The sequence below is a fragment of the Bubalus bubalis genome, chromosome 2 (assembly GCF_019923935.1).
Source record: "Bubalus bubalis isolate 160015118507 breed Murrah chromosome 2, NDDB_SH_1, whole genome shotgun sequence".
NCBI lineage: Eukaryota > Metazoa > Chordata > Mammalia > Artiodactyla > Bovidae > Bubalus > Bubalus bubalis.
The window spans coordinates 174135412-174149012 of NC_059158.1; the positions used below are offsets into that span (position 1 = coordinate 174135412).

Below are 13601 nucleotides of genomic sequence, written 5' to 3' on the forward strand. Positions count from 1 at the left end.
GCTGTTGTGCTAGAATCCTCAAGTTAGATGGAGTCCAGTTCCCAGAGGCCAGTCCCCACCTGGAGCTAGAACCCCCTCCATTTACTCCACTGTCAGTCTGGCCTCTGCTTGCCAACCTCCAGTGACAATTCAGTGCCTTTCCAGGCAGCCCATTTCCTGCTTGACTAATAGGGACTTCTTCCTGATGTGGATCCCAAATCCCACCACGTTGGAAACATCACCCATTGGCTATGGTTTTCTCTCTCAGGCCACCCAGAACCTGTTTCCCCCTCTCAGCGTGCCAGCCCCCTAGGTAGCTGAAACCTGTCACTGCGTTTCCCCCCAGGGCCTCCCTTCCCTAGGTCACATAGTCCTGGGCTCCTCAGAAGCTCTTCACTGAGCTCTATCCCTGGTGACCTCTGAATTATCCAAGTCCTCCAAAACGGAGGCCCGAGGCCCACCACGATGCTGGGCTCAACCAGCAGAGAGTCGGGTAGAAATGCAGACATTAGGGGAAGCTTCTGTTGTTCCTTTGCTCCACTGAGCCACGTGTCTACTGAAACCCACGTGTAGAACAGTGCCAGTCACGTGCTGTCACCCTGACGCTCAGCCGGGACTGAGGAGCCCAGGACCTGGCTTCGTCCTTACGGTCATGGCTGGTTCTAGGCTTGGGGGCCAGCCGTCACACCTCATTCTACCACACTGCCCCCCCAAGCCTGGCTACAAACTTGACAAACAAGTTTGGATCCCAAGGCCAGAGGGAGGGGAGTGGAGAATGGGTGGGACACCCCATCCCGCCTGGCAATGACTCTCAGGAGCTGGGCTGGCGAGTCCTCTGGAGAGAGGGATGACAGGCGCAGACCACTCCTTCCACCTGCTCTGCCCACGAGGAGGGGTTCCTGGGCTGGATCCCTGGCAGGAGCTGCATTTTGCCCCATTTTCTGATGGGCGAGGTTATTAATCAGGTTAAGCAGAGCCGGCGGTGCACAGGGCCGAGCCAGCCTCTGCCAGCTGTCTGCCGCTCCTCCCAGCAGAGAGCCCTTCAGAAGGCATCCCACCTCCTGCTCCGCCCGTGAGGATCAGGGCCTCCAGCCGCCCTCTAATCGTCTGGTAGCAGATGGAGCCTGTCGAGCCCAGTCCCTGGCTTTCTCTTTTTATTTGGTAAGTTCACGGAAAAGAAATGCAAGCCCTGATCTCCAAGAAAGTGAAGATAACAGTAAACCAGTTAACCCTGCTGTCTGCCCACCCTCTCACCTTCCACAGGCTCCTGGGCCCAGGAGCTGACAGATGTGGCCACGACTGAGGTCCTGGCACCAGGATCAGCACTGCATGAGGGGGCAGCAGCCTGTGAGCCCCGAGGCCTGGCCAGAGCCACCTGGGATTCAGTGTGTCGGGGGCAAGAGGGGTCAGCAGAGAGCTGCCTTCCAGCGCTGCCTTGACCGCCCCCTCCTCCCCCAGCCTCCCCAGCTTCTCACTCCCTACCTTCTCCCTCCTAACCTAAGAAGCCCAGATGTGCAATGACAAGGAAGGAGAACAGTCAGTGCCAGGCTTTTAATGACAGTTGCTTCAGGCTGCTAGCCTCCCTGCCAAATGGCCACATGGAGAGTGTTCTGTGACACCACCAGTCAGCGGGGTCCAGTCTGTGGTGTGTGCACTTGGCACCTGATGGGGGGTGGGGGGGCGGTTTTCCCACCAGAGAGGGACTCTGCTCAGATTAGTTCACACAGGCCTCAAGGAGCAGCTGCCAAGTGCAGTCTGGGCTTTAGGGAGCCCCTGGACCAGATGGAAATGCCTGCTGGGACCCTTAAAGCAGACTCCAGGGAAGACCTGTAATTGGGTAGGAGAAGGTCTTTGGGAGGCGGGCCAAGCTCTGGAAGGATGATGGCGATGGATGGTACCATGGGGTATGGCTAAGTGAAAGGAGCAAGATGATAATCTTGTCTGTAATGCTTTGCAGTTTACAGAGAGCTTTCCATTTATCCTGAGCGTGCTTAATCCTCGCATCCTGTGTCCCTCTTAGGGCACACAGTTGAGAGAAGGGAAGTGACACTGCCCGGAGGCAAACAGGCAGAAAACCAGGAGTGGAGCCCCAGGCGGCCTCACACTGCAACCAGCAGTCTTTCCACGAGTCGTGGGGGCGGGCCCCCAAGAGCCAGAGAAGCAGCCCAGGCAGAGGACAGGTTGCACGCCCCCCTAGAGCCACCAGCCTAACGCTCGCTCAGGGCAGCACCGTGGTGACGCTGGTGAGCAGCACGTGCTCCGAGACTTTGGAGACGGAGTACCGGCTCTGCAAGGACAAGGACTTGTGGCTGGCAGAGGAGCGAGGGCTGGGGACCTTCAGAGAGACGCAGGGACCCAGGCCGGGCAGGCAGCAGGAGAAGGCAGCCTTAAACTGCTCCCGGAATTTGCCTTGGTTGAGAGACAGAAGACACAGCCATAAGCAGACAGAGATGGCCTTCGGCCCAGGAACACCGACATAGCTCAAGCCAAGCTGCCTGTGAACGGGGGCAAGGGGTGGGGGGAGGAAGGGTAGCTCCAGGCAGGAGACAGCCCCAAGGCGACCTCGCCCCTGCCAGGTAGAGAGAGGATAGGCCCTGGAGCAGATTCCCAAGGAGAAATGCAATTTTCATCTGATTCCTTGACAGCGCCCTGGCTCTGAGCCTGGCTCAAAACGTGGCGTCTGGCTCAGGGACCTCAGGTCACCTCTGCCCAGGCCGGCGTGTAGGTGAAGGGGATCAGGGCTCACCATCTGCAGCTAGGCTTTGCCCACCTCTGCCCCGCAGTGGTGAAGATGACCACAGCAGTGGCCCTCAAACGAGGCGCTGTGCCTGGTGCCTGGGCTCATCATCCAGCTCACCCCAGCACCCTGAGGGGCCCGAGTCCTTCATCCTCCTCACTCCACTGATGAGACACCCAGGTCTGCTGGCCTGTCACCATGCAGAATTTGGACCCCGTTCTAATTCTAAAGCCCTTCACTTAAAGTTGAGAGTGGAGGGACAGTGGGGAAGGAGGGACCACCACGGCCACCTGTTCAGCCAGAGGACCCCAGGCAATAGACTGCTGTAACTGAACAACCACGTTTCATCACTGGCAAGCCACACTGGTGCCCAGCAGAGGGCTGAGCGCACAGTGCTGTGCTTAGACATGCAGCTGTGTCTGACTCTTTGCGACCCCATAGATTGTAGCCTGCCAGACTCCTCTGTCCATGGGGATTCTCCAGGCAAGAATAATGGAGTGGGTTGCCATGCCCTACTCCAGGGGACTGTCCCAACTCAGGGATCAAACCCAGGTCTCCTGCATCGCAGGCAGATTTTTTTACCGTCTGAGCCACCAGGGAAGCCCCCAACACAGAGTAGGCGCTCAGTAAATGTAGAGTCAGTTAAGGAATGCTCGCCAGCACATGCTCATTTCTGTTCTCTGAGCCGGAAACCAGTGGCTAGCCTTTGTTAAGTAATTCTTTAGTCTCGGTGAAGGCTAAGATACTGACCCTGGCCCCTTCTTTAACTTTTCAACGTTTTCGCAAAAATCGTTTTGTGTCCAGGCTTGAAGAGTCATCTGGTTCTCAGGCCTGGTCCAAGTCAGAGGTCTGGTGAGTCACACTCTGCTGAGCCCAGGCGGGGGCTGGGGTGGGGCCTTTCCACTCTGAGGCTGGGAGGTAGTGGAGGCGGGTGGGGGCTGTGGGACAGCTGGGAGAGGAGACCTGCAGGGAGAGGGGACCGCAGATGCCTGGAGAGTGACAGGGCTGGTGCTGGAGGCAGGTGGATTCAGGTGTAGCCCCTCCAGATCCTGGCCATACTGCCAGTATGTGTCTAGCTGGGCATGGGGAGGCCACTTCCTGGCTCTGGGCTGTCTCTGCTGGTGGCCCTCCCTTCCTCCCATGCCTTGATTATGCAGTCACCTTTTCAGACAGGGGCTCCATCTGAGCCTGTGTCAACCAGACTGGCTGATCCGTGGTCCTGCTCTGCATGTGTCAGGCAGGGGTGGAGGTGAGCTGGCCCTCCCGCAGCACTCCCACCCACCCACTGGTCTGCATCATCTGCAAAACTGGATCCAAGTGCTGGACACCTTCGGCCACTACTGGGAGTGTGGCCTGTCTCCCACTCAAACCAGGGCTCCTAGGTGGGGCCAGGTGTTCCCCCTGAGTGGGGGTGCCCAGAGCAGGGTCACAGTCCCCAGGAGGGAGCAGGTGTATCCTCCCAGGCTTTATTCAGCCTGGATTGGAGATGCAGAGACTGCTGTCCTGGGGACTGTTGCCACCCTCTGTTACTCTGCGTCTCCAGTCCACTCACCACTGAGGAAGTTGTAGATGATGGGGTTGGCAGCGCTGTTGGCATACACCAGCCAGTGGGAGAAAGTGAAGCAGGCATAGACAGCTTCCCGGTCGTTGGCTTGGCGGAACATTCCAAACACCCTAGGACCAGGGGGGCAGGACACTCAGAAACGGGGCGTGTGTGTGTGTGTGTGTGTGTTTTGTCGGGCAGGAGTCACCATCCTCATCTAGCATACAGGAAAACCAAGACTCAGAAAAGGAAAATGAGTTGTCCAAGGTCACACAGCTCATGAATGGCTGTAAAGTACAGGAGTCCCACGGTCCCTTCACCAGATGGCCTTTTCCTGGGCCTCTGGGTCTAGGGTCCTGACCACAGTTTGGGGTTCTTGAACACAGAGTGTATGGCCGAAGTGGGCCTAGGGGCAGGAGCCAGGGCACCTCTGCTCCGTCACCAGCCGTCCGATCCCCTGGGGCTCCCCTTCCCCTTTATCATCTGTCTTCACAGCAGCATGGTGAGTCATAGACATCATCCGATTTTCAAATAGAGAAACAGATTCGGAGAAGCAAAGTGATGTGCCCAAGATCACACAGCCGGGAAGTGGCGGAGCACAAACTCTCGCTCAGATTGTCTCACGTTGTGGAACAGCCCGGTGTTTGGCCCTCCCCACCCCCACCCCACCATGGCCTCTGCTCTTCCAGACACCTGTGGGCGTGGTCCCTCCCTTCAAGTCTCTGCCAAATGTCACTTTCTCAGGCCTTTTTAAAAAACCATTACATCTTAAAAAAAAAAAAAAAGATTTTTAAAAACCGCCACCAATCTCGGTCTTTGTCACTTTTTATCCCCTTTCCCTATTTTTTTCTTCCTAGCAGTTATTGCTGGCTGACATTGTAATATATTAATATGTCCATTTTTGTCCACCAGATGTCATTTCCACCAAGGCAGGACATTGTACCCTGCACCTGTTCACTCTGTTCCCAGCCCCTACAACCTGGTGACTGAGTGAACAGATGAGAGGATTTTCATGATAGCCTTAGGAGGCAGGCGGGTTATTCTTCCCATTTTACAGATGAGGAGATTGAGGCTCAAAAAAGAGAAACAACTGCCCCAAGGTCACACAGTGAGTGAGCGGTGGGCCCGTTCTTTCTCTAAAGCCGAGAACTCTCCTTTCCCTTGACTCCACCACCTCTCCCCACCCCAGCCGCTCCCCATGTGCTCTCACCTCTTGAGGACGTTGAGGACACTGATGGGCAGGTAGCAGAGGGCAAAGACCAGCAGCACCACCATCAGCATCTTGGCTGTCTTCCTCCGAGCTCGCATCTGCTTCACCTCGGCCAGGAAGGCGCGGGCCCGAGGCTGGGGCTCTGCACCCAGGCCTTGCCCCTGGTCCTCCAGCTGGACTGAGGGCCGCTTCCAGTTCCTGACCAGGGCTGACGTGGTGCCAGGGATCTGTCCAGCACACAGCAGTTGTGGGTACAGCCCCTTGGGAGGGGTGTTCTGCTTTGCTGGGCTGGACTCTGGGGCAGGGCAGAAGCGAGCAAGGGACCAAACCCTTGCAGTAGGAAGGAACTAATAATCATGATAAAGACCAATATTCTGGACTTGAGTATACTTCCGTTTTTCCATTAGCTCATTGTGAGCCCTCCCACAATATACCTCTTGGGAACATGTTATTGGCCTTTAGTTATAGATGAGGTAGGGGACCCTCGACAAGTCCCCAGGTCACAGCCTGGGGCCTGAACATCCTCCTAGCTACCCATCCATCTTCCTCAGTGGTGAGTTGTGCCTTCCCCTGGCCCGTGCCTGACTCTAGGAGGCCTGAACAATGGCTGAGCAGGTGGGCAGCATGGAATGGCCTGGGCCTCAGAGCACAGGTCCCAGCCTAGGTTGGTGCCTGTAGGCCTCTGATGATTCTGGGCTCCTGGAGCAGCACAGATACCTTCACGGCCTCTCCCACACTAGACACCTGAATCACCCTACAGCAGAAGGGCATGGGGCTAGAGTTCAGGAAACCTGGGGTCTAGGGCCAGCTCAGCCATTCATGAGCTGTGTGACCTTGGTATGTGACTCACTTTTCTTTTCTGAGCCTTGGTTTTTCCTGTTGGTCAGACAGGACTGAGCAACTTTCACTTTGCACAATGTTTGAGAATCTATATCAGAACTGGAGAAGGGAAAGGCTACCCACTCCAGTATTCTGGCCTGGAGAATTCCAGGGACTGTACAGTCCATGGGGTCACAAAGAGTCGAACACAACTGAGTGACTTTGTCTCACTCTGCACTTTTTCCTGTTGACTGGGGGACTGTGAGGAGCAGATGGAAAGTGTTGGTGGACCGCAAGCCTGCTTGTGTTCAGGCTATCCTCTCCCTGTCCAGGCACTGATCCAGGACTCACTCCCACAAGTGCCACTGCCACGGAGCACCCCCTCCCTTGGCAAACGCCACCCCCACACCCCACCCCATGGAACTTGCTGTTGGTCAGCTCGTAATAGAGGAGAGAAGGAAGGCTCTGGAACCAGGAAGGCTGTTACTCATTGGCTGTGGCAAACTGGTTGCCCTTACTCAGCGTTTGTATTGTGGGTAATATTGCTTCTTCGGTTAAATATTAATCGTTGTGAAGACACTGCAAGCCAAGTGCGTAACTGGGAAGCAGCACAGAGGTACAATTCTTGTTGCTGAGGCCCTGCACCAAGCACTGGAACCCCCAGACCTGGGTTTTAGTCCCTGATCTTCCACTCACTGTGAAGGATTTGGGAGAAGTTGCTTTGCCTCTCTAGGTCTCAGTTCTCTCATATATGGAGTTGGGGATAATGTTTGGTGGTGGAGAGGATACAAGACTGGCCGGGAGTGCCCGGCGTGATAACTACTGACACTACGACAGTGTCAATCACTTTGGCTCCAGGGCCGGCACTCGCACTTCTGGCCTGCAGTGTGTCCCTAGGCCTTGCCTCTCTGGTTGCAGCCAGAACGGCATGTTCTGAAGGCAGAGAACTGTGTACTCCCTCAGATGAGGACCCTTGTGCCCTCCCAGGCCAGACAGTGACACCAGAGTGGGCCTCACCTGGCGGCCCCAGAGCTTGCGGAAGATCTGGAAATAGGCCATGGCCATGAGGCCCAGCGGGGCCAGGTAGGTGACGATGAAGAAGCAACTGTGGTAGATCTTGGGATAGAGATCATCTGCAGGGGCCAAGACATAGAAGGGTTGGGCCCCCAGCCTGCCCCGCTTAGCAATACCACCCTGCCCCGACTAGAGCCAAAGCCAGCAGCTCAGCCCCATGCAGAGCCCTGGCAGAGAGACCCTGGAGTTACCCAGCCCATGGGTGTCCATCCTGGAGGAACTCTGGCACAGATGTCAACCCTAGAGGAGGTACCCAACCTGGAGGTAACCCTGGTAGATGCCTGCTCTAGAGTGTCCTCCTGAGAGAGCCACACCCGGGGGTGCCCACTGCAAAAGTGCCCTGAGAGATGTCTACCACTGAGTATGTATCCCAGAGGTGCCCACCTCAGGTGCCCTCCCAAGGCTCCCACTCTTACCAGCCCAGCGTTCATCACAGACGGAGAAGAGCCGGGTGCGGTTGGCTAGCTCGGGCAGCACACTGCTGCATTCCATGACCGCAGCCTGGGGCACCATGACGGCCAGCGACACAGCCCAGATACCCAGGATGGAGCCCCGGGCACGCCGGGCAGTGCTCTTGAACAGCAGAGGGTGGCAGATGGCATACCAGCGGTCCAAGGCGATGAAGCTGAGGGTCAGCACTGCCACGGACACAGACACGGCCTGCCCCATGGGGACACAATGTCAGTCGTTTTTGGGGCCACCCGGAGACATGGGGTGAGTGATGGAGCTCGGAGCCCAGAAATACCAGGCATCCAGGTGCAATGCTGATCCTGACTCCAACACTTATGCCTGGGTGCTGTGCTGTGCTTAGTTACTCAGTCATGTCCGAATCTTTGTGATCCCATGGACTGTGGCCTGCCAGGCTCCTCTGTCCATGGGATTCTCCATGGCAAGAATACTCCGGTGAATGCCATGCCCTCCTCCAGGGGATCTTCCCAGCCCAAGGATCGAACCCAGGTCTCAGGCAGATTCTTTGGCATCTGAACCACAAGGGAAGCCTTACTGCCAGGGTAGATTTGGTCAAATCACTTACCCTCTCTGAGCCTCATCTGCAGAATTAGAATATATCATCCTGGCAGGATTCTTTTTAGAATAAATGAAATTTTGGGTGGAGAACATCCAGCCTGAGACCTGGCACATACCAGGTGTAATAACTTACACTTCTGGAAATAACTACGTGCCAGACACTGTTCTCAGGATCCTCACAATGACCCATGAGTGAGCACTCTTACATCCAAGGTACAGATGAGGAAACTGAAGAACAGAAAGGTTAAATACCTTGCCTTAGGTGAATTTCCTCACCTGCCTGTCTTTATTTTCAGGGTGGCCGGAGTTAATCAATTGACTGGAAAAACTTCAATATAATGGGAAAATCAAGAGGCATTCTCTCTGCCCTGGGATTTCATCCCTTTCCCCAGGCTGTAAGGGAAAAGAGTCCTCATTCTGGGAGGCAGAGATGCAGGTGGGCACTGGCTCCAGGAGTGCCCCCTGCCTCCTGGGGTATAGGGAGGTGAGGCAAGGGATGAAACCCTGGCCTCTGGCCAATCCTCCTTCCACCCCGCCAACCCCACTGGGTATCCTGATTCCCACCCCTGGGAAAGGGAAGGCCCTGGCCAGGGGTGGGAGGGGAGGGAAGGGGAGGAGACTCCAGCAGGCACCCTCAAATCTGCCCTACCTCCGGATCAGGGAGCAGGCCCAGCGCTCTGTCACAGCAAATTGTGCCTGTCGCCTCCACGGTGTGCCCGTGTGCCTGGAGGTGACTGCACATGTGTCCCCAAATGACTGTGTGTATGTCTGCGGGTGTGACCTGGAGGGGATCTCTGTATCCGTACTTGGGGCTGTGTCTGTGTCCTTAAGTGTCAGGCCTGGTAGCCTGCCCTTGCTGACAGCAGAGCATAACCCTGTCGAGGTACTGAGCCACCATCTGAAAGTCAAGACTAAGGGTCCCTGAGATCTAGCAAGGCCATGGTTGTTGTGTTTGGTGTGTCAGAGGGATCACGAGGGTCACCCAGGCGGAGCTCACCTGTAGATAGGGGATGACCTTGCAGAGGGCATGGCCGAAGAGCCAGGATTCAGTGATGTCTACTAACAAGCTAGCTGGCAGGCAGATGGCCGTCACCAGCACGTCGGCCAGGGACAGGTTGACGATGAAGTAGTTGGTGACCGTCCTCATGTGGTGGTTGCGCCACACAGCCAGGCACACTGCAGGGTGAGCAGGGGAAGAGATGAGGCTGGAGGCAGAGCCACGCCCAGTCCAGCTGGGCCCCTGCAGCGAGACCCTTCCCCACACTACCCGGGAGGGACTGGGGAGAGAAATGAGGCCCAGGACCCCTCCCAGTCCCCAGGGGGACCCCGCAGCACCCCCAGAGATCTGGAGACCTACCTAGCGTGTTGCCCACCAGGGCTACGAAGAACACAGCCACGTAGGCTGCGATGAGGACCCACTCGTACTGCTTCGGGTACAGATAATCACGCCACAGATAGCGGAGAAACTCGTCTTCATAGTCTGGAGGCTCCAGGGACCGTTCCCTGCCCTCAGTGGGGACCCCCATCTGGGGCCCTGGGGTGGCTGGGGGTTCCATGAGCTCAGGAGCCACTAAGGCTGACGGGCATCCCAGGCTCTCCCCAGGGAGGGGTGCACCTGGCCAGGCTTCAGCCCACTTCCCTTGGTGGAGGGGGGCCAGTCTTGCACTCAGGTGTTTAGGGTCCCAGCCCCAAACCTTCTGAAGAAAGGAAGGAAGAAAGGGAATATTAGGGAGTGTGCTGGGTTACGTGCAGATAAGCCCTCTCAATTCTCACAATCGTGGGTTAGGATGAGCCTGAAATGGTTCGAGAAAGCCTTGCATCCCCACTTCATACCAACTGGTCAACTCACCTCTCAGCCTTGGTTTCCCCATCTATCTCGTAGAGTAATAACTGAACCTGCTTCACAGGGCCAGTAAGGAGAAATCAGCTCTAATGAATGCCAAGGGTTTTGCCCAGAAACTGGCTGGCTTCCTTGCCATTGCGGGTTACCACTATTAAGAGCTCCGCTTTGCAGAAGAGACAGAAGCTCAGAGAGGTTGAGCCCCTTGCTCAAGTCAAAAGGCCACTATGGTCTGTCTGAGTCCACCAAATACCACAGCTTAGGAAGGAGAAGCCATCCTGGTTGCAAACACCTTCTCTCCTGAGTCAGTTCACGGGCCTGAATTTTGGGGTTGTAAAAAAAATGATCAAAGGAGGCTTTCAGAGACCCAGGCCCCGCCCACCAGACCTGCCAGACCCTCCCAGGTGGACACACACCCACGCACACACACGGTGTGGGTGGAGGTGCAGGGGGGAGCTGACAGCCTCCCTGAAAGCGAGGGGAGAGCCCCAGGCCCGGGGGCTGAGCGGGTCAGCACCCCCGGCCCCAGGTAGTCCTCGCTTTGAATCCCTCGACCGCGATGAGCCCCGGCGGCCGCCAGGGGTCGCTGGACCGGCGCGCCGGCCGCCCTCTTCATTCATAAATCCGGCCTCGCACCCCGCTGCTCCTCCCTCGCTCAGACCCCTCCTCCCCTCAAGCTGAGCCGGGACGACCCCGGATGTGTGTAGGAGGGTTGCGGATCCCTGGAGACCCCCGGAAGAGCATGAGGGGTCTCGTTTAGATTCCCCACCGGGCGCCGACGGACCTGCTTCCCCAGCGGGACCTCACTGCATCTTGGAGGCTGTGGGGCGGCGGTCGGGGGAGCGAGGGCGCGAAGGGTTCTTTAGGAACCTGACGGAAAGAGGTCAGAGCCTGCTGGGGACCAACCTCCCAGCACCTAGGTCATAGCTCCCGAGACCCCTGGCTTCCCCCGAGGGTCCTCTGGAACCGCCACCCCAGGCCCAGGGGTCCCCCAAGCCCCGCACCTGTTGGCTCTGGGACCTGGGCGTCCTCGGCTGCTGATCCCCCGATCGTGCAACGGGACTTCGCCTCCCCTCCCGGAAGGCCGGTCTCCGGGGCCCGGGGCTGGGGGGAGAGCACCGGGCTGGGGCAGCCCCCTCCCTAGGCTGCGCTGTCTGGGCTCGCTCGTCTGGGCGCGAGCGCCGGCTCAGACGCGGGCTGTGGCTGGGCTCGGGCTCCGCGGAGCTGCGCGCCGCGGGGAGGGGGGGCCGGGGCGGGAGGGGCAGGGCGGGGAGGGGGGGCCCCAGCCTGTCTCGGCTGCAGGTCTCCCAACCCCCGAGTCTCAGAGGGCGGAGGGAGAGGCTCGTCCCTTCCAGCTCACGACTTCACGCGTCCATCCCACCTTCATTCATGTGTCCACCCGTTCATTCATTACGTTCGCATGCATTCAACATTCCTGCCTCCGCCTACGCTGCATTCAGAGGGCACTTACTGTGTGCCGGCGGGCCCTCGGGCAGCTTCGGAGAGCCACAGTGCTGGAGGTGGGTCCCAGCTCCACCTCTGCCCGCTGCCTCACCTAGCTGACGAGGATGATGGCACAGGGGGGTGACCAGGGTGCGAGAGCGTCGCCTGCACGGTCTCCTGCCAGGCTCCAGCTGTTGCTGGAGCAGTGGGCTCCCAGAGATGCCTGGAGACCCTGCTCGCCCATCTCCCAGCCTCTGATTCTATCTGCCCTCCAGTCCTTTCTGTTCATGACTGCTTCACCCCTCCCAAGACAGGAAGGATAGATGGGGGCAGCACTCAGGGGAGCAGAGGGGCTGATGAATTCAACAAACGTTTTCTCAGCTGTGTGTCAGGCAATGAGCTAGAATATTACAGCTGCCATTTGCTCAGTCCCCGCCATGCATGATCCCATTTAATCTTCACATCAACCCAGTGAGGTGGCTGTTCACCACCCCATTGCACAGATAAGGACCGTGGACTCACGTGGTTCAGTGACTTGTCCAGGGTCACACAGCAGAGGCCGAGCTGGAATTCAAACCTGCCCAGTTCTCCAGGTCTATCCTCCTCTGCCAGACAGAGGTGCCCAGGCTGGCTGGAGGCAGGTGGACTCACAGCCAGGCAAGTCCTCTACAGTGTGACAGAGCTGCTGGAGCACAGAAGGACAGATTGATTCAACCAGGATGTCAGGACAGTCTCCAAGAGCAGGGACGTAGAGACTTAATGAGAAGGAAGCCCTGCGGTGGGGGTGGGGGGCAGGGGTGGTGGACTCAAGGCAGAAGAAAAAACAGGGACAGAAGTATGGGGGTTGGGCCTTCCTGGAGTCACAAGCCAGTGAAGGATGACCTCTCAGGCATCGAGCCGTCACCTTGACCTTCCTCTGTGTCCGGACAGAACCTTCCTAACCCGTCAGATTCACCCTCCTCTCTGACACTCAGAGACTCACACCCCTTCCCTCCTGGGAGGGGATTCCTGAGCTGGAACTTCCATCTTCCCTGTTGCAGCCAAAGGCTTTTTTCCAAAGGAGCTAGAGATGCACATTAGGCATAGAATGTGTGGGAGGGAAGCTGGGGGCAGGTCAGGGACCTGCTTCACCTGTCCAGGGCAGGAAGGAGGACCGAGGCTGGTGCTTACGTAGCACTCTGTCCCTGGGCGGCAACTGCACAGTAAGTGATCATTCAGAGCATCCATGAGGTTCCAAGGCTCTGAACCAGCCCCGCCCATCTAGAGCTGCCCGAGGTGCCTGCCTGCCATAGGGAATGGATGAGGGGACGTGTGTGTGTGTGTGTGTGTGTGTGTGTGGTGGGGCAGGGGGAAGAGAGAGTGTCTGTATTTAGAAGTAAGGGTTGTGACTGCATGTTTGGGGAATCCAGTGTGTGGCTCTGTGTGTGTGTGTGCGTGTCTGAGCATGCATGTGGGTAGGGGACAGGCTCTGGGTTGATGACTGGAGTCACCCAGGGTGGGATGTGTCTGTATGACGTGTCTCTTGATTTGTCTCTATGCATACTGGTGTCTGTGTCTATGAAGGGTGTGTGTGTGTGTGTGTGTGTGTGTGTGTGTGTCTTGGGGGTGTCTGTCTCTCAGTGTGTCTGGATGTGTGGTTGTAGCTTTGACTAGCATGGCCTCCCAGTTCATTCCCCTGTGAGTGTGGGAATGTGAGCGTGGTGTGCCTTTGTGTCCATGGCTCTTCAAGTGTGCGTGCATGGAACTGGGTACGTCTGCCCCCACAGCGATGACTCATCTAATCTCCCAAGTGAATCCCCCCTGTCCCCCGCCCATCTAGAGCTGTGACTGTTTGCTAGGTAGGGGCTGGGGAGTGGGCTGCGGCACACGCGGGGCTGGGAGGCAGATCGCCCGCGGATGCTCAGATGACAGCCGCAGCAAACAAGGCACA

At 57.5% G+C, this 13601-nt stretch overlaps 1 protein-coding gene across 8 annotated transcripts; it reads right to left on the reverse strand.

The window, feature by feature from the left end:
* Nucleotides 1-1515: 1515 nt before the first annotated feature.
* On the reverse strand, nt 1516-11468 carry HCRTR1 (hypocretin receptor 1). 8 transcript variants are annotated; one of them, XM_025278553.2, is made up of 9 exons: nt 11233-11465; nt 11013-11098; nt 9746-10546; nt 9386-9564; nt 7779-8022; nt 7306-7421; nt 5470-5696; nt 4269-4390; nt 1516-2388 (listed from the first exon to the last, which is right to left on the reverse strand). In XM_025278553.2, the coding sequence occupies exons 3-9, from the start codon at nt 9942-9944 to the stop codon at nt 2198-2200; spliced, it is 1278 nt and encodes a 425-aa protein (XP_025134338.2). In that variant the 5' UTR covers nt 9945-10546; nt 11013-11098; nt 11233-11465; the 3' UTR covers nt 1516-2197. The 8 variants fall into 8 exon arrangements, 6 of the variants coding, with proteins under 6 accessions (XP_025134338.2, XP_025134337.2, XP_006054660.2 ...); XM_025278552.2 differs by having other exon boundaries at nt 9746-10085; nt 10238-11098; XR_003107303.2 differs by adding an exon at nt 3467-3679 and having other exon boundaries at nt 2257-2388; nt 9746-11098; nt 11233-11464.
* Between the last annotated feature and the right edge of the window lie 2133 nt (nt 11469-13601).

Coding starts and splice junctions, on each gene's coding strand:
- HCRTR1 (XM_006054598.3), bottom strand. CDS start 9,944: ATGGAACCCCCAGCCACCCCAGGGCCCCAGATGGGGGTCCCCACTGAG. Junction 7,422..7,778: donor CTGTGATGAACGCTGGGCTG/GTAAGAGTGGGA, acceptor TGGCCCCTGCAG/ATGATCTCTATCCCAAGATC. Junction 2,389..4,268: donor CATCTACAACTTCCTCAGTG/GTGAGTGGACTG, acceptor CTCTCAACCAAG/GCAAATTCCGGGAGCAGTTT.